Genomic DNA, 19629 nt, shown 5'->3' on the forward strand with positions numbered 1-19629 from the left:
CCAGCCTGTTGCCGCATGTCTGAACTTGCTCGAGGAGTGGGTCGGCAGCTGGTGATTCCACCCATCCAGAAAGAGCAGCTGGGACCACCATGTCCCTGGAGACTCTTAGGACTCTCTGCCTGATAATGATCAGGGAGAAACGAGCAAGGGTATCTAGGGAAGGCACATGGCACCTGGCTTTGAAGAGGGGTAGAGGGGAGTCCCAGCAGAGTGACCCCCAGGCCCCTCGCCCTTCACCCTGGCCCTAGTCAGAGGAAGCCTGGGACTCCCAGGCTGCAAGCTCCTAGCTCAGCAGGGGTACGCTGCATCAGGGGTCATGGGAAGTGACCCTGGAATGGGGAATATTTGTCTGGGTGACTGACAGGAGTGTGTGCACGTGTGTGAGATGATCTATCTCTTTGTGTGTCTTTTTCTGGAGCGTTTCTATTTAAGCTCCCGACTGCCCATATTTCTGGTGTGGATTTGTGTGTGGGCGTCCTGTCGGGGTTTATGCGTGTGGAGTCATCTTGTGAGTTTGCCTTCGGCGTGAAAATCTCTTTGTTGTGTGGATGTTGCAGGCATGAGCCTCGTGTACATGTGTGAGTCGTTGGTTCACATGTAAATGTGTTCTTCTGTTGTCTGTCAGTGTGAATGTGGACCCAGCACAGGAAAGAATCCCTCTTTCTTTGCTGTTTCATCCTTCCTGGTGTGCAGCACTGCCCGGTACACTATGTGTCTGTTTGTCTCTTTCCTCCTTAGGATGTCAGCTCCCAGAGGGCAGAACTCGGTCTATTTTGTTCACAGTACTGTCCCCAGTGCCAACAACGTGCCAGGCACCAGCAGAGCACTCAATGTAATAGTGCTGAGTGAATGAATGCAGTGTCCAGTGTGTGAGAGTCTCTCTCTGGCTGTGCAATCAATCTCAGTGTGTTTCTGTCTATGCGCTGGGTTGCGTGACTGAGAATTTCTGGTGTGTGTGTGTGTGTGTGTGTGTGTGTGTGTGTGTGTGTGTCTGACTAGGAATATGTACAAGCATGTATGTGTGTGCAAAATTGTCTCTGATGTGCGTGAAAGAGCCTACATATGTCTAGGGAGTGTGTAGTGTAATCGACTCTTGTGTGTGCCAGCATGTTTGTGCAATTCTCACGTGTTTGTATGGCATAATTGTCTGGTGTGCTAGTACCAACCTGTGTGTGCCCCGGGAGCGTGTGTGTGTGCGTGCTCGCGGTGAGCAACCCTCGCGTCCCGCGCTCAGCCTGGGGGCGGGGAGCGGGGTGGGCGGCGAGGGCACTGCGGTTCTGCTGCCCGCCCTCGGCGCTGCGGCGAGGGCTCGTCACGGTCCCTCCCCGCCCTCGCTGCGGTCCCCGCCTCCCGGTCCTTTGTAGCCTGCCGCTGCGCTCTCAGACAGCCGCCCGGAGGCCCCGCCCCTGCCCCGCCCCGCCTCGCGTCCCGCCCCGCCCCGCCCCTCCCCTCCTCGGGCCGCAGTCTCGCCTGGGCAGACTCGGCCCTCGCGGAGCGCTGAGCTCGGCACACAGCGGTGGCTAGGGCCGCGGGTGGGCGGGAGCGCGGGCGGGCTGCCGGCCTTGGACCGGTATGGCGGATCGGCGGCGCGCGTGGAACACGGAGGACGACCTGCCCGTGTACCTGGCGCGGCCGGGCAGCGCGGCGCAGACCCCGCGCCAGAAGTACGGCGGCATGTTCGCCGCGGTGGAGGGCGCCTACGAGAATAAGACCATCGACTTCGACGCGTACAGCGTGGGCCGCCGAGGCTCCGCGCGCACACCGCGCAGTGCTGGCCGGCTCGACGCGGTCGGCCTGCCGGGGCCCGGAGGCAGCGAGGACACGGCCAGCGACGTGAGCGATCCCTCGGGCTCGGCAGTCAGTTCGCCGGGCGAGCGCAACGAGCGACCAACTGCGCTGCGCATCCGCTGCCCCGCGCCCCGCGACCTGCCACTCGGCCGGGACAATGGCCAGGTACCCTCGGGGCGCGCGTGGGCCGGACGGAGGGGACGGGACCCTTGGGTCGCTGGGCGTGGGGCCGCCCGAGGGCAGTGCCCGGGCAGGAGTGCTGGGGCCACTGCGGCCAGGCTTGGGAGAGCTACGGAACGCCCCTCCCCCACCCCATCATTCAGGAGGTTCGGAGAGGTTGTGCGACTCGGTCAGTGTTGGCCAGCATAGTCCGTGAGACTCCAAAGGGTCTTTCGAGATCCAGCACCCCCGCTCCTCCACTGCAGAAAGGGAGAGCGAGGTTCTGAGAGGGAAGTAAGTTGGCTAAAGCCGCCACATGGTCCCTTAAAGCGCAGAGGGACCTCTGGGGTTAATTTCATCCAAGGATCCTCATTTTCTGCTTTACGAAAAGACAGGGAGCTCTGTTCCGCATTCATCCCTTCATGTATTCACTCACTCATGAGGAATTATAGAGCACCTACTATGTACCAGGCGCTGGGAGAGGTTCAGTGAAATGCCTGTGGTCACATGGCTTAAAGCTTAAGCCATTCCTGAGTGCTCCCTCTGTATTTTCCGGGGCAAGGATTTGGTTAAAGATTTAGATCGTGGGGCAGACAGAACTGGAAACCGCCAGCCGCAATCACCATCTTCAGAGGATGCTCCTGAGTCCCACAGCACAACGCCTCTGTGCTCACTTCACAGAGCAAGTTGGAGGCAGAGAGGGGGTTTGAACCGGGGTCAGTAGCCTCCTAGACTTGGAGGTTCCCCCCCCCCCACGAAAGTGGGGAAACATCAGGGAGAGGGAACGCCAGACCGTGGGCCCTATGGCTTATCTCCCTTTAGCTGGGGTCGCCAGAGCATTGGGGGAAGATGGGTAGACGACCCAGCTTTGGGATATATGGGTGAGGTGCTTGGAAAACGGAAGTTGGAGCACCCGAGGGCCGACGAGCTGTAGCCTTACCCCAGAACTCCATGTCTGAGCACTGCTCAGGTCCCAGGCCCCTGATAGGTGCTGGGTTCCCTGTTTAGCACTCCGGCCCCACCCTAGGCCAGGGTGGGTAACAAATTCATTGTGAAAATTAAATCAGTTAATGCCGCTAGGTAGTGAGCATACAATAAGTGTTTGTTGTTTATTTGAGTTTGATCTTTATCATCATTTTTATTAACCCTTCTCCCCTTAAATGCTCTGAGAGGCATACAGTGAGCCCGGAGGAGGCAGAGTTTGATCTGGACAGAAATCTGGGAGGGCTTCCTGGAGGAGTGGGGGGGGCTGGGCTGGCCTGTGGCTGCTACGACCCAATAGTGGGTCTCCTCCTGCCCCCACCCCCACGCCCCGGGTCTTCAGTCTCGGTAGCTCGGGAACTCTCCGTGGTCCTGAATCCTGAGCCTCGCGAGATGAAAGTCTACAGTGAGGGTGTGTGTGTCTGTGGGGGTGTGTGTGCAAGGAATGGAGATATCGAGAGGATCCCGTCTCCTTGTCCCTATCCCTTCTATATCTTGCCCTGCCCACCTCCTTCCCTAGTGTCCGACCTCGCTTGGGATCCAGGCTTCACAGCCCGAGCGGGAGGCTTCGGGGCCGCGGACCAAGAAGCCGGGGCCAATACCGGAGAATCCTAGTTTCCAGTCAAGGCTCTGCGTCCTCTTGAGCCTCAGCTTCTTCATCTGTGAAATGGGGGTGGCATCTCCCAGCCTCTCTCAAGGCGTGGTGGAGTATCAGGGAGGCGAGAGAGCTTTGTGCACGGCCGGGAGCTGTACAAGAGCGTCCCTGATGGACCTGCAGTCAATGTCACCAAAGCCAGCATCGCCCCTGGGCTCTGTCTGGGACGGCTCCGCAGCCCCGCCTCGGCCCTTGGGGACGCTGATCCCTTCACCTCTCCCACTCCTCTTTCTTCTCCCCCTCTAGCCTTCTCCCCTTTCTCCATGGCTTCTCGGGTACTGGACAAAAGGCAGCGCCTCCGGCGCGCCAAGGGCTCCAGGAGCACGCGAGGTTCGGAACTGTGGAGCCTAGGTGCTCGCGGTCTCCCTTGTGGGGGAGAGTTTTACTTTCTGCTGACCGAGCAGCCACGGGGTTCGGGTTCGGGGGCCGGCGGGCCTCGCTGCTCCTGAGCTTTGCAGAGGGTGCCGGGGCCCTTCCCCCGCGCCCGTAAAGCTCTTTCCCGGGGAGGGAGGAGGGGTTTCTGCGGCGCAGGCGCAGCGTTTGCCGAGGCCCGAGGCTGTGCGACTGCGGCGCTTTGTACCCGGGAAGTCCACTTGAGAGCGGTGGTCTGTTTGGCCAATAGCAGACGAGTGCCCCTCCCCCTATACGCAGGAGGTCTCCTCTCCAATCCTGGAGCTTCCCTGCCCAAACTGAAGCCTGGGAGGGGCCCTGGTTCGTGGAACCTAGCCCTTAGCAACGCTGAGGAAGGGGATGTAGTGTCAGAGAGAGGGAGACCTGCAATTTCCGGTCAGCAACAAGAATTTAGGACCCAACTCAGAGCCAAGAGTGAGCTCTAGGCAAGTTGTGCAGGAACCTGGCTTCCAGATACTGCTCTGCTGCAGCTCACATGCTTTGTATCTAAGATTTCATTCTATCTCTGTGAGCCTCAATTTCGCCCCTGTGAAATGGGAAACTTATGGCCTAGTGTTCCTGGAATACTAAGCCGTTTCTATTTTGTGAACATAAAACCCTATCTCCACTTTAAGGCCCAGGCGTCTCTGGCCTTCTGTCCTGGACTGGAGGACTGGCCTCCAGGTGGCAGTGGAGGTAAAGGCTTCAGGCCCTAACCTGAGGGGCGGGAGCTTCACCAGGCCTGGCACCCCGTCCTCTGTGTGGCAGCTGGAAGTAAAGAAGGTGGGGTCTTTTTACCGAGCCTGTGGGTTTGGGTTTTATAGGCAGAAAGTAGAAGGTTGGCATTTTAATCTGCCTGGATTTGGGAGGCACCTGTCTAGCCCTATGGGGGCTTACTAGGGCTCCCCCGCTTTCCCCCTCTTCCCTCTTTCCTCTTCTGTCAAGAAGTTAATCAAGCTAGCCCAGGACTCCTGCCCACCTCTCCCCAAAGCAACACCTGGATTATGGGCGCTGGGGCTGGTGTCCACTCTCCACTGGGAACCAGGACATCCTTTTCCCCCTCCTGACCGCTAGCCTGTCCTAGGGGCTCTGGGCTCCTTAGTGCCAATGGTCTGGCTCTGCAATCAGCAATCACTGTCTGGTAGACAAGGCTCTGGGGATAAGCCGGTGGCCCCAATGGCAGGGGGCCCTGTGATGAGAGAGGGGCTGCAGGCAGTAGAGCAGGTCAGTCACTAATTAGGCCTTTGTCTCTGGGGTCCCTGCTGCAGGGGGGGAGGGAGGCTGGTTCAATGATGGGGGTGGGAGGAGTGGCAGGGAAAGGTTTCATGGAGAAGCCCTAGGAGGTGAGTCTGGGAGAATAGATAGACTTCTGTCTGAGGTAAGATATTCAGAGAGAGGACACAGTTTGAATAAAGGCTTGGACTTGGGGCTGGAGATGTGCTCGGTCTATTCAGGGAGTGGCGCAGCGGAGGGACTAACGCAGGCTGTGGAACGAGAGGCCTGGGCTGGATCCTGGAGGGCCTCGAGCGCACCAGCAGCCGGGGCGGGTTCTGGGCACCCGGCCCACACTCCCTCCCCCACGCAGATGTTCGGGGAGGCCTGCAGATGCACTGCTGCACACCTGTGGCGCTGCCCACGGCCTCTGCCTGCGCACCCGAAGTTCATCTCTGGCTTTTAAAGGAGCCCTGAAAACCAGACCTACCCAATCCGAGAGCGAGGCCGGGGCCCAGCAGAGGGCGTGTGCGCGGGGTGGGGGTCGGCGGGGCTGGGCGGTCGGGGAGGGGCGGGGGCGGGGGGCGGAGTGGGGGAGATCTGAAGGGAAGCGCTTCCTGGTTCGAGCCGAGAGGGGCGAATCGGGCTCGGCTGCGCGACGCCGGGAGGAGCTGTCTGTCTGCAGCCCCCTCCTCCCGCCCTCGCCTCTCCCTCCTCCTCCCGCCCTCCTCGCGGAGCCGGGCGGTGCTGGCAGCCGGAGCGGCAGCGGCGGCGGGCGGGCCGAGCAGCCGGGGCAGCCGGGCGCGTGGGCAGCCGCGGGCGCCGAGCCTCCGTCCCTCTCTTCACTGATCCCAGGCCTTTGTCACCGCGCCCGCGGGGAGCGGGACCGAGAGACAGCCAGACAGGGCGAAAGCCAGCCCCACAGGTCCACCGGCCGGGCGGAGGGCGCCAGAGGGGGGCCATGTCTTACCAGGGCAAGAAGAGCATTCCGCATATCACGGTAAGCTGGGCCCCCGCCCTGGCCCCGCCGCTCTTGGCGAGGTGGTGGTGGTCGCCGCCGGGGTCGGGATCCGCAGGGGGACCTAACGGGCGGCCCCCGAGGGGCTTTCCTGCGTCGCGGCGGGTGGGGCGGGGCCGGTCTCGGCCTTGCAGCCTCCTCCCCCCAGCCTCTGGGGACAATGCGGGGGAGGGCAGCCCGGCGTGGCGGGGCGGGGCGGGAGCCTCGGGTCCCTCTCCCCGCGGGCTTGCAGCGGATGGCTTGGACCCGGAGGATGCGGAGCTGAACAAAAGAGGGAGGGGCTCGGTGTCCGAACCCCCTCCCTCCGGCCCTGGAGCTGAGCCTCCAGCGGGCGCCCTTTGCACAGTCTAGCTGTTGCACCTCGTGGCAGCGTTTCTTCCCCGCCAGAGTAAGGAAAATGATCGACCACCGCCCCTCCCCCACTCCCCCCCGCCACTCTCCGCCCAAACCGATGAAGTGGAAGTCTGGACCTAGAGACAGCGCCATGATGGAGGAGCCCCTCCCATTCCTCACTGCAGCTAAAAATAACCTGATGGGGCGGCCCTGGCGGCTGTGTCCCGGGAAGGGTTAACACTGGGGGGTGGGAATGGTGGCGGTGGCTGAGCAGTTCTCGGTGTCTCTGGGTGTGGCCGGAAACAAAGGATCCCTGGTCTTTATGCTTTGTCTCAGGGTGGGGAGCTGAGGACACAGCGGGTCCAGAGACCTGGCCTCCGCCTCATTCCCTGTTTGGCACCAGAGTTGAACCAAACCATTCCTGAGGGATGTGGACCACAGGTGCTGGTGAAACCCATGGGCATTGGGTGGCTGATATCTGAGCAGCCAGGTGCTGGAAGGCATGATGGAATCCTCCAGGGCAATGCTTGAGGTTTGAGGGCAGGAGACCTAGCATCCTCCTTTATCCAGAATCCAGGCTCAAGGATGGTCCCAGAACACCTTGGCGAGGGCAGCCGTGGGTAGGGGTGATGAAGCTGACATTTCCCACTTGCCTGCCCAGTGTATTGTGGATCTTGTTTTCTTGAATCTTCTCAATAAATCTTTTGAAGGAGGCATTGTCCACATAAAGTTCTCAGAGGCTGGAGCACTGGTTGGGGAGGCAATTGAGAGGAAGGTTGGGAAAGAACTGGGACCCCTTGCCTCCCCAGAACAGCGCTGCATTCTGCCCAATTCTGGATTGAGGCTCTCTTAGAAAACTCTTCCGCCCAGCTTCAGGTCTTGTCAGCAGACCTTTGCTGAGTTACAGTCCAGAGACGTGCCCCCTGATGGTGGGGACCACCTCTTGCCCATCCCTAATCCTTGCCCTCTGAGACACAGCGGTATAAGGGACCAATCCCTTAACACTGTAGTCGGCTAAGAATCAATGGAAGGGATGTGGTTGCCCTGGGCTAGGCAGTGTGGGAGGAACGAACTGGATATTTGCATGAGCTGGTCCGGGCTTTCCTCCTCTCCAACCCTGACCCCAGGGGAACTGAGGCAGGAGATGGAGGTAGAGGGGATGCAGTGACTGATGAGTCAGGAACCCAGGGTACCTTTGTGACTATTGCCCATAGCAGGTCTGTGCCCCATTCAGGATCCCGGTTTCCAAGAAGCACGTTTAGCCAGATGGTCTTTGAGGCAGGTGTATGGGAACAGTGACTCCGGAGTTGTGTAGTTCTGCCTGCACAGCCGCAGCGGTCACCCTGCCTGCAGGCTGTGGCCCTCTGGAGTGGAGATAAACTGCCCAGGCTTTTGCAGCAGACGGATCTGGGTGTGCATCTCTGCTCTGCCTCCTTTCTGAGCCTCCGTGCTCTTATATCCAAAGTGGGCTTAGCACTGGCCATTTCACAGGACCCTTGAGCATCTGAGAGGACACTGGCAAAGTGCTTAGTGTTTCGTAGGCACACAGTAAGGGCTTCAGAATTGCTGGCTGATCCTGCTGCTTTAGTCCTTTGTGCGAAGCAGGTAGTCAACGCATGTGTAAAAGAGAATCACATGGGGGCTTCCCTGGTGGCGCAGTGGTTGAGAGTCCACCTGCCGATGCAGGGGACACGGGTTCATGCCCCGGTCCGGGAGGATCCCACATGCCGCGGAGCGGCTGGGCCCATGAGCCATGGCCGCTGAGCCTGTGCGTCCGGAGCCTGTGCTCCGCAACAGGAGAGGCCACACACAGTGAGAGGCCCGCGTACCACAAAAAAAAAAAAAGAGAATCACATGGAGTGGATCCCACAGCTTCAATAGCATGGGGAGGAGAGATGCTGAAAATGCGCCTTATTTCCTGGGAAAGCTGTCCTTGATGAAACATTTGTGTTTAATTTGGCCCACATAGTCCGCTCCAGCTAGAAAAATGTGTGGTTTAAAGGAGAAGCCAGAGAGGATGGACTTGGATGGAGCTCCTTTGTAGGACCCACAGCTTCCTGAGGACCTTTTGCTGATAATGTACGTGGTCTGACAGGAACCAGAATGCCATTAAATGAATGGATAGGCATTGTGGCTTTCCACATGCTGCACCCTTAACCTGTTCAATCAATATAACTCATTTGGTAAGTTAATAATAAGCACCTGGTCTGTGCCTGCCACTGTCTGGGTGCTAAGGAAAGTGGGCATGAGATGGGCATGCCCTTTGCCTTCACAGAGTTTAGCAAAGACTGACATTTCAGCCTGAAATAGCCACAAAATGTTGGTGGGGGGGTGTTATAAGGGGAAGTACAGGAGGCTGAGGAGACCACAGCAGGGATACCCAGCCTAGTCCTGGTGGGTGAGGAGGGAGGGGTTCTGTGGCAAAAGAGTGTGGCCCGTTGGAGAAACTGAAGGAAAGTCAGCATTGCAGGAGCCTGACCTCTGTGACCAAGTGTGGCTTCTATGTGCAGTTAGAGCAAATCCTGGAGACGGTTAAGATGTTTTTGGCAGCCACGGTATGTGTGGCCTGTGGAGGGACCCAGTGGGGCTTAAGAAAGGACCAAGATACAGCTGTCAGCTGCATCTCCAGGTCCCCACCTGCTTGATGTTGGGTCACTCCTCCTGTGAGCCTCAGTTTGCTCATCTGAACAAAGGGGGTAAGGTCTCAGATTCAGCAGTGAAATTAGAGATAGGAGAGAGAGTATGTGAGCAGAGGAGGAAAAGGGACACTCCAGACAGGGCACAGTGTGGACAGAGGCAAGGGCACGGCTGAATCACAAAAATGCTCTACTCATGTTGAGTATGGTGTCTTTTCCTCTTTTCTCTGCCTCAGCCTTTTTCTGAGATGCTAGAATAGCCTGCTAGAGAAGAGGGAAGAAGCCAAAACACTTGGCTTCAGCCCCCAAGGATTGTTTAAAACATTAATAAAGCTCTCTTTCATGTATGGCTTTTTTTTCAAAAACTAATGGCATAGCCGGGATTAATTTAGTTAAAATGGTTTTTCGGTGCCCACTGCGGTGGTTAAGTGAGTAGGGGCATCCTGGGCGTGGCTCTGAGCAAACAAAGGCACAGGGCTCGTGGCCCTGCAGAAGCAGCTGTCCCAACAGAGCCACTGAAGGGGGAGGCAGGAGTGTCCACCACCATGGTTATGAAGTATTGTTATTGCAGAGAAGACATCATGAGTTTGCAGACCATTACAGCATTCAAAAGGATTTCCGTGATCTTTCATTGGGTTTTCAGAACAGTCCTGTGAGGAAGGCAGCCTGTTTCCCAAAGAGTAAACAGGATTATAGAGACTTGGAAGCTTCTTCAATGGCTTGTGGAGGAATGAAGAGGTCCTGTTCAAGCAGGGAGGGTAGATGGGCTGGTCTGCCTGGTAAGAGAGTCACTGTCTGATTGAAATCTGTGTGTTTGCGTGTGTGTGTGTGTGTGTGTGTGTGTGTGTGTGTGTGTGTGTGTGTGCGCGATCAAACAGTAAAACAGTAAAGATGAGCAGAGAAGAAAGAGATTACTAAATAAAAATTACATCGGACTGAATTAGTTATTCTAATGGACAAATATGCAAAAAACTTGCTTCTTCCTGAGGATAGCATTCAGCCTACCTTATAAGTATCTAGTTTATCTCATTGGCTTTTTTTTTTTTTTCGGTACACTGGCTTCTCGCCGCTGTGGTCTCTCCCATTGCGGAGCACAGGCTCCAGACATGCAGGCCCAGCGGCCATAGCTCACGGGCCCAGCCGCTCCGCGGCATGTGGGATCTTCCCGGACCGGGGCACGAACCCGTGTCCCCTGCATCGGCAGGCGGACTCTCAACCACTGCGCCACCAGGGAAGCCCTCATTGCATTTTTATGCAAAGGATTTGAGACGCCTAGAGTGATTTATCCTGCATATAGTGAAATCAGAGGGAAGTAGAATAGCAAGACTGAGACTCAAGGAAAAGCAGAGACCAAACCTGCCAGTGATTTGGACCACTGGGGGTGTGCTTCTGGACATATGGTCCTGATTCAGAGCTTCTGTCATCCAGGGCAGAGAAGCAGACATTCTCAGTTAGGTCAAGTTCATGATCAGACAGGAAGAAGTGGGCCATTTTCTTTGGGGAAGAATTATTTTAAATTACATTCTTAAAAAGTGTTTGTGAGCATACAAGTGATACTGAGTTGTGACATCTTCCATAACATAACGATGCCAACTGAGCCCTGATTGCCTGTGTCTTGTAATGAACTTGGCCAAGACTGAATACCCAGAAACACATGATATGACATATGTGAATGTACCAGGCACATAGTAAGCGGCTAACAGATAGACGATAGTTCCCTTCCCCGAACTCAGGCTCTCTTTGAGGAGATGAAAATTCAGAATGGCAGGTAATCAACGACTGTTAACTGCGTATCTTAACCGTTTTGTTCCTTGAGCTGTGCAAGGTGTCATGAGCAGTTAAAAAATACGTATTTCATGATCCTGACCTTTCCATCTAAGTGAAAAATTGCACATACATGGAACGACTTAAAAATGACCAAAGGGTAAGTGTGGAATAGAGCACAGGTGTTAGAGAAGTTCAGGGAAGGGAGGGCTCAGCATTGGCAGAAGCAAGAAGAGGTGCCCTCTTGGGGCTTAGGGGATGGCATGAGCTAGGTGTTGAGGGATTTGATTGGTGGAGACAAAGGAAGAACATGCAAGGCATGTGGAACAGCAGGGTCGAGACCTGGGCTGGGGAGTGAATGTTGTCAGAAGAGAATAAGAGTTTTACATAGCTAAATCCGAGGGTGAGGATCTTGAAATAAATTTGAATGGCTGGGGGACTGGGGAATTCTACAAGGCTTTGGAAGTCAGGCAGAATGCACCCAAAGTGATGGAAATAGCCCATGGGTTCTAAGTCTGGCTTAAATGCAAATGGGGTGTTTGATCTTGGACAAGTCAGTTCTCTAGGTCTCAGATTCCTTTTCTTTACAGAGTTAGATTAGATAATTCAGCTCCTAGTTATAGGATATTCTGACTTGATTCTGTGGGTAATAGGAAGCCTCTGGAAGTTCTTGAACTGGGAGGATGGTATAATGAAGGCAACATGGAAGAATGTGGATTCTGAAGCCAGACTATTGGGATTTGAATCCTAGCTGTTCCACTTACTTGCTGTGTAATTTTGGCAAATCACTTATTTTCTCTATGCAGCAATTTTCTAATTTGTAAAGTGGTAATAATAGTAATACTCCATAGGTGTTTTTTCCCTTGAGAATTAAATGACTTAATATATGTGAGATATTTAGAACAGTACCTGCACACAGTATATGCTCAATGGGTTAGCGGTTATTACTCTTACTGCAAGATGGTGTATTAGTTACCTTTGTTCCATAGCAAACAATCCGAAGTCTCAGTGGTTTTCAGCAACATACATTTATTTCTTGCTCATGTTACATGAGGACCTGGATTGGCTGTGGCTTTGCCCCTGGCTGTTGCGAGCAATGGGTCTGCCCCTTGGATCGCCTCACCTTGAGACACAGGCTGAAGGAGCAGAGGCTTGAAGCACAAATGCCTTTAAGAAGTCCTGCTCAGCTATGGTACATTTCATATCTGCTCATAACCATTGGCCAAAGCAAGTTGCATGATCAAGGCCTAAACTGATGGCAAAGAGCCCAGTGTTAGTCTTTCTGGAGCAGATATGAGGATTAAATGTGAACGTGGTGGCCCATTGGAGATGCTAATAAACACCTGTTGGAGCTGATAACGAGGTGGTCAGGAACTTTAAGGGGTGAGTTTGAAAGAAAAGGCCTGCATTGTTTCCTAGGCTGAATTAGAGTTAGGAATGATCACCAAATTGAGGCGTCTCACTGGGCAATTAGAAACACAGAACGGCATGGGGGTGAGAGGCAAGGCCCAGAGATAGAGATTAAGGACCCATGTACAAGAGCCACTGGTGGAAGATAGGAAAACGCAAGATATTCCAGCAACCAGTGGTTCTCAGCCCATGTGCTGTGAGCACAGTGGTGTACTGAAAAAATCCTGTGTGGATGTGCTGCTAAATTTTGATCAGCATTTAAAGTTTATGTTTACTACAACCAAGTCTAAAAATTGTTCTAGTAACATCTATCAGGTAGATCCCTGAGCACTCACGAACGGAACAGTATGGAATAGTGTCTAATTTTTCTGTGAGGAAAAGGAAGCTCTTGTAATGGAAAGGGGACATCAGAAGACTTTGCCCCTTGAGCATATAAGAGAACAGGGTCAGGGCAGTGGACAGCGCAGCGCCATGGTGCTGAAGAGTAAGCAAGTTCAATTAAGGAGACACGAAAGGCCCTCTGAGATGGACACAGTCACACTGTAGTTGGGATGACATGGTAGTGATTGCTGCTGACTCATTTGGTGGTGTTTTATGTCTTTAATCCCTTCAAGACTGCTGCAAATTTTTATACCATTGGTAACTATGTCCTGAACACAGAAAGGTTGAGATTCATTGCCGTAGAGAGATGCAAAGACCAAATCCTAACTTTGCTCTTAGTGAGAAAAGACAACTCTGCATTGGTGGCTTAGGAAATGGAATGGGATCTAGGATACTTCACAGAGAGGCTGGTCTAGAAAACAAGAGTAAACAGGTAATAGGAGGGAAGTGATGGCTATGGACGTATGAAGTTTCAGCTTCCTACTCCTTCCTTGGGCCTGTGCCCCAGGTGCACTCCCACTTGGGTAACTTTGGTTTGTCCACTTGACTGTGCACACTTGGAGGATTGGGACAACATCTACTTTTCCTCAGCATCTCCTCAGGAGCACTCTTATGCATTGGTGACTCATAGCAGGGACTCCATATTCTGTGAGTGGATGAATAAAAACTAGATTGCAGGACTTCCCTGGTGGCGCAGTGGTTGGGAGTCCGCCTGCCGATGCGGGGGACGCGGGTTCGTGCCCCGGTCCGAGAAGATCCCACATGCCGTGGAGCGGCTGGGCCCGTGAGCCATGGCCGCTGGGCCTGCGTGTCCGGAGCCTGTGCTCCGCGACGGGAGAGGCTACAACAGTGAGAGGCCCGCGTACCGCAAAACAAACAAACAAAAACCACTAGATTGCAAGCTTTGCATCTTTGCTGAGTGAGGTCTTAAGATACTCTTGCATTTGACCTTAACAAATGTCCTATCCATGGATTTAGCATTTAGGTAGTTACCATGCAGAAGGAGATGAGGGTGGCGTGAAGGGTTTCTGGAGGTAAAAAATAAAGACTTCCCAAGTGGTACTTTGGCAGTGGGGAGAAGGCAGGCCTGGCATATTAATGGGCTTCACTGCATTTCACACTGAAAGCAAGCTTTTACAAGAGGAATCTTCCATATATATATGTTGAATCATTAAAGTACACATTTCCCCAGGGTCTTGACCGAATAACTGCTTGGTGTTAGAACTTGGGGTCAATTCCATGGGAAAACTCCACGGTTCTGATGCAGAATTGCATAAAGCAAAGAGGTGGCTGTTCGAGATTTTGTACGTGTCCCCAAATTATGCTGCCATGTACTTTATATCAGACCATATTCATAGCCCCTCAGGGTTTAAATCCGAAGCAAATATTTGACTTATACAACCTCAAAGTTGAAAGGAACCTTTAAATTATGTAAATTTTTCTGTGTTTGTGCATTTGAGGCGGCAGAGAGGAGTGTCCATTGCTTCTTCCCCACCCCCAGTCTCCCCTCTAGTGTAGGAATTGCAAGTACCTCTCCTTGCCCACCTCCAGTGGCAGGGAGATCTCACCACTTCACACAGCAGCCTGCTTCACTCTTGGACCAGCTGTGTTGTTGGAAAGTCTTTTGCATGTAGAAGGGAGAGTCTACCTTTTGCCCTCAGAATTTTCCACAGGTTTCTTCCTCTTCCACACTGATATTCCTAGAGGCTCTGGACAATATTTCTCAGTTACTTAGGACCTTCTCTTTTCCAAAATAGCCCCAGTTCTTTACTGCAATTTCCGAGTACAGTGTTTGGATTTTTCTCTCCTTTTTTCTCTTTTTTCCCTTTCTTTTCTGCTTTTTTTCTTTTTGCTGTCCTTTATTTCTGAGCATGTAGAACAAAATGGATCCAAAATAAAACTTTAATTATTGGGCACCTTTTAAACTGGTTTAAATACTTTCTGGGTCCATAGACTCCTTTGAGAAACTGATAAAAGCAATGGAAGCTTTTCCCGGCTTCCTCAAATGCACAGCCACACAACATTCAGCATAGAGCACTGGGCTTCATAGGCTGGTATTCATTGTGTCGTGAGCTGTTACTCATCTTAAGTAATCCTGTGAGTTGGGTACTTTGAGTAGCTCCACTAACAGAAAAAAAACAAAAAACAACGGAAACACAGAGATTACGTTATTGCCGCAGGTCACCCAGCTAAGAAGCTGTGTGGGAACAAGCTGTAGTCTCTGGTGTGAAGGATCTCATAGTCTCATGCGGGAAATGGCCATATAAAAATGAGCCAGTAGACGAAGTTCTGTGCAGTTGGGAAACAATGCTAATCAGGGTGCAAGCCTTACACTTTAGGAACTCCAGGAGGTAAGCACATGTTCCTGGAAGCAGGACACTGCCCCTGACAAGGTGAGTTGCAAGAAATCCAGGTAGCAGATGCCACAGACAAAGGCACAGGGTGTGAAAGTGCAGCTCAGAGAGCCAGAATATGGTGTGAGTATACGAGTATAGCACAAGGCCAGGAGAGGGCAGGGGTCAGGCCAGAAGGAGCCTGGGAGGGCGTACTTTGTCCTACATGTGAGGACAAGCTGGTGAAGGGTTTAAGGAGAGGCACGACATAGTTGCATTTGTGACCAGAAAGGTCACTGGCTGTCGTGTGGAGGGGACAAGGCAGGCAGCAGGGAGACAGGTGGGGAGGGCTGACCTGGAGCAGGTGCTGTGGGAGGTGGAAATCAGCAGGGGGGTACGAGAACAATGGAGCAGATGCAGCAAGGTCTACAAAAGAGTTGGGTTTGGGGTGTGAGAGGTTAGAGAGAAGCTGAAGATGGAACTGGGTATTTGAATGAGATTTATCTCCCCACAATGGGAAGACTTTAAAAATCAGGCACTGAGCTCTGTCCACGCATTAATTCATTTTACTTTCAAAACCACGCTCTGCATTATAGATGGAACACTGAAGCACAGAGAGGTCAACGTGCCTAAGGCACAAGGGTAGTGAGCATGGGACCCGATTAGAGCTCAGGTGTTCTGGCCTCTACTGCCATGTCCTTAACCAGCAGACAGCGCTGCCTCTTTGTTAAATGAGTATTGAATGAGATAATAGTTGTAGAAGCATCTGGCTTACAGGAGGCGTTGTCGGTGTTTATCAGGTGAACAGGGCTCTGCCTCGAATGTCTTAATACTGGAGAGCCCTTTCCAGCTTCCAGAGCCCTTTAATCTGCCTTACTCCCTTTTGGCCACAGTCGCAACAATCCTGTCAGAAGGACCGGTGAGGTGCATGGCATTGGGAACGGGCTTGAGATGTATGGTCTATTCCTGCTTATTCCCGTTTTTCAAAGGAAGGAACTGAGGCTCAGACATCTTAACTAGGTAGAGTGAGGAGAACACCGGGATAACTACCACGGGATGCTGGGCTGTCACTTTGTAGGTACCAGGTGACTAGGTTCATATCTGACTCCACCATCTCCTGGCTGTGTGACCTTGGGCAGAATCACTTCCCTTCTCTGAGTTTCCTTATTTGTAGCAATAATACCCACTTCTTAAGGTGACTTCAGAATTAAACATGAAAACCCATGTAATGCAGAAGTGATACTCAGTGTGTACTCAGGAATGTGGTTTTCTTGAAGGCAAAGGATTCCTGTTCAGGTTGCTTTATATAAGGTAAAAGGCAGAGATGAAAAAATGCAGAAATGGGTCTACACGTATATACAGATTTAGCTAGCATCATCCTTCTATAGGGAGCCTGAAGACCTTGCCCCCTCCTGGGGTCATGACAGAGGTGTGTTATGTTAACGCCAGATACTCCATCAGGGACTATTTCCTGAATGTCCCTCAGGTACAGTGGAGCTTGAAATCTCGCTGTTAACATTGCAGTTGTCATGGAAATGGGCCTCAGCTCACAGAAGAGGCCTGCAATCCATGGGGACCTCCTGTATTTCTTTGGGTTTTTTTTTTTTTTTTTTTTTTGCGGTACGCGGGCCTCTCACCATTGTGGCCTCTCCCGCTGCGGAGCACAGGCTCCGGACGCGCAGGCTCAGCGGCCATGGCTCACGGGCCCAGCCGCTCCGCGGCATGTGGGATGTTCCCGGACCGGGGCACGAACCCGCGTCCCCTGCATCGGCAGGCGGACTCCCAACCACTGCGCCACCAGGGAAGCCCGACCTCCTGTATTTCTGATTCATGAAGGAGGAAAATGCCACTGTGTCCTTGACCCATGCGGGTGGGAACAAACGTGTGCTCGTTATATTCAATCTCAGGCCTGTTGCCGCTTCCAGGGTTGCTTTCCTGAAAAGTGTGGCAAAGCACCACCGGCTGACAGGCCGTCCCCTGAGGCAGAATCAAAGGCAAATGGACTGGGTTTCTGTGAATAAATAATAAGAGTGTGCAGCTGCACTGCAGGCAGCACTTGCCACCGCAAGGAGTCTGGTTGGGTGATCTGTGAGCGGAGCCAGGGAGGAAGGGGGCTCTGGTCATGAAAGGAAGGAACAGAGTCCTGGGTTTATGAAGTATTTGAGCTGGAAAATCTCTCAGACAGCAATCACTGTGGCTGTGACTCCCAGCACAGAATTTGGATGGTGTATCAATTCGCTTTGATGCAATAATGCCACGTAACAAACAACCATGTAATTCTGTGGCTTACAATAGCAAATAGTTGTTTGTTGTTCACAGGTCTGCGGGTGGCAGAGACTTAGGAGGGCTTAGCTAGATTTATCTTCAGGCTTCTTTTTGGGTCAGGCATGCTCCTCATAGCATCTCATACTGGGACTCAGACTGAAGGAGACACCATTCCTTGGGTCTTGTGGTTTTCATGGTGGAGGATGGACTCTCAAGAAATGGAGCTGGAACCCACCTGCCTCTTAAAAGCTCGTGCTCAGACTGGTGCAGTCACATCCACTCTCATTCTGTTGTCAAAGCAACTCGCGTAGGCACACCCACAGTCAGTGCGGCTGGGAGAGCCCTGCACCCACATGGGAGCATGGCAAGTATGGGAAGGCAGGAAGGATTGTGAAAGAAATAACACAATCTACCACCGAGGGTCTCCATCAAGAATATCCTACATGTTTGTTAATAACAAATTCCTGGCCCATAAGCTAGACCTGGCAAATGAAAACCTTGACAAAAGCACCTGGATTGGAGTTTTTAGCAGACAATCCCAGTTGATTTTCAGGATTAATCTAGGCTCTGGTGCCATGTTGTGAGTTGTACTTGCATGAGTGGGGGTGTGCCTACCTGTCCTATTGAATGTTTGAGTTGCAGCGTGAGCCTTAGTGTCAGTGACTTGTAGAGTCTGAAGAACTAATAACTTTCAGAACTCACCTTGACATCTCCTTGCCTTACGAGAAAGCCGTTTCACCTGTACTCAATGCATGGGCAAGCACATTTCTACCAAATGCGGCTTCCCTTATCTTTTTGAGACTCGTTTTCACACTTGCCCTTTGGAGAGGAAGATATTCTTCATCTTTCCAGGAGTAACTTTTCATTTAATTTCTCTGAGCCCCTTCCCATGGATAAATCAGGCAGCCTCATGAGAATCTGTGTGCGCCTGCAGCCCCGGGATGGAGCTGCCCTTTTCGTGTGAAGGCCACACCTCTGAGATCCGTTTTTGGCACTCATTCATTCACTGACCCCAGATTCCGATGTGTGTATTAGTGAAGAATTGTAGGAGAGGGGACATGGGAGTGTCACATGCCCTCCCCACAACTTCCTGGGTGGGATAATTAAAGTATTGATAAGGTGGCACTCAGTGAAATGTATTTGAAACCAACTACATACATTGTGAAACATAATCTATGATTGTTTTTGATCCGTGGCAATGTAAAGGTTACAGATATGCCTGTGAGCTGAGAAAGAAAAGCAGTGAGGAACTCCAAGCCTGGATGAGGTAGGAGGGAGAGGGACAGGGTCCCAGGGTTTGGAGAAACCTCGCTGTCCCAGTGCCCAGTGGTGTTTCAGGACCACGGACAGCACGACATTCCCCTTGGCTTTCCTCGTTTACAGCGTGGAACCTGGAAACTGCAGAACACTGCTGTGTATATACTATTTATTTTGCTGGACTGTTCTCCTTCTCCTCCGTTTTTTTCGGCTTCATGAACTTCTCATATTTCAGAACCCAGATCAAACATCTTCTCCTTGATGATAAAGTCACTGCCTTTCTCTGTCTCTGTAATAACAGCTTTTGTTCTCTACAGTTTTTCAGAGAGCCAAGGTTGCTAAACTAGTGATTTGGGGGTAAGTTGTTGGTTTGATGAGAGTAGCACCTCTTTTTTCTTCCAAGGCTCCGCAGACCGTAATGAGTTTTCTACTCCTCTGACTTTGGATTGGAAACGACCGACTTTATTCCCACCATGCAGGAAAGGAGGGAGAACAGAATGCAGGGAGGCATCATGCTTCGCTCAGGGACAGACAGTGATGCAAAAGATGCACTGTGATCCAGACCTCCCCTCCTGGTTGAGGCTGACTGTTGTTTATTTTGCTGTTGTGTGGGTAAGAATGTCTGAAGCTTTAAAGGTTCATTTTTGTAAGCGGCACTCAACATAGCAGTTAATGTTTGTGAAGAGAGCAAAGGCATCCCGCCAACACCAGCTCTTTCCTCCCGGTTGGGCTGGAGTGGAGATTAACGGTAGGTTTGGAGAAGAAGGGCTTCCCTTCTCTGGGATACTCCTCTGACTCCCAGGATATTTGGCAATAGAGAAGTGGTGAGGTTTAGGTGGGCCCCTTGTGAGAAGGCCTTCCAGCCTCATCTGTATTAGACAGGCTTTGCATTAAGCAGGCTTCTGTTCCCAAGCCACAGGGTTAGCCTTTCAGGGAATTCTAAAAGCAGAGAAGAGAGGTTTCTGATCTGTCAGTCTACTCTTTCCTCCTTTTTCCTTTATTTCTCCCCTCCCCCTTTCCTCCCTTTCGTTCTTCCCTCTTTCCTTC

The 19629-nt window shown here is 52.5% G+C and overlaps 1 protein-coding gene across 3 annotated transcripts in view; it reads left to right on the forward strand.

The window, feature by feature from the left end:
- Positions 1-1484: 1484 nt before the first annotated feature.
- The window catches only part of CRMP1 (collapsin response mediator protein 1), a 68566-nt gene continuing 50421 nt past the window's right edge, over positions 1485-19629 (forward strand). The window contains exon 1 of one of the 3 annotated variants that reach the window (XM_067735480.1): positions 1485-1953. In XM_067735480.1, coding sequence (XP_067591581.1) covers positions 1573-1953 — 381 coding nt within the window. In that variant the 5' untranslated portion in view covers positions 1485-1572. Of the gene's footprint in view, positions 1954-5932; positions 6186-6940; positions 6978-19629 lie in introns of those variants that run through there. The other 2 variants (XM_067735481.1, XM_067735482.1) reach the window with 2 other exon arrangements.

This window comes from Pseudorca crassidens, chromosome 4 (assembly GCF_039906515.1).
Source record: "Pseudorca crassidens isolate mPseCra1 chromosome 4, mPseCra1.hap1, whole genome shotgun sequence".
Lineage (NCBI taxonomy): Eukaryota > Metazoa > Chordata > Mammalia > Artiodactyla > Delphinidae > Pseudorca > Pseudorca crassidens.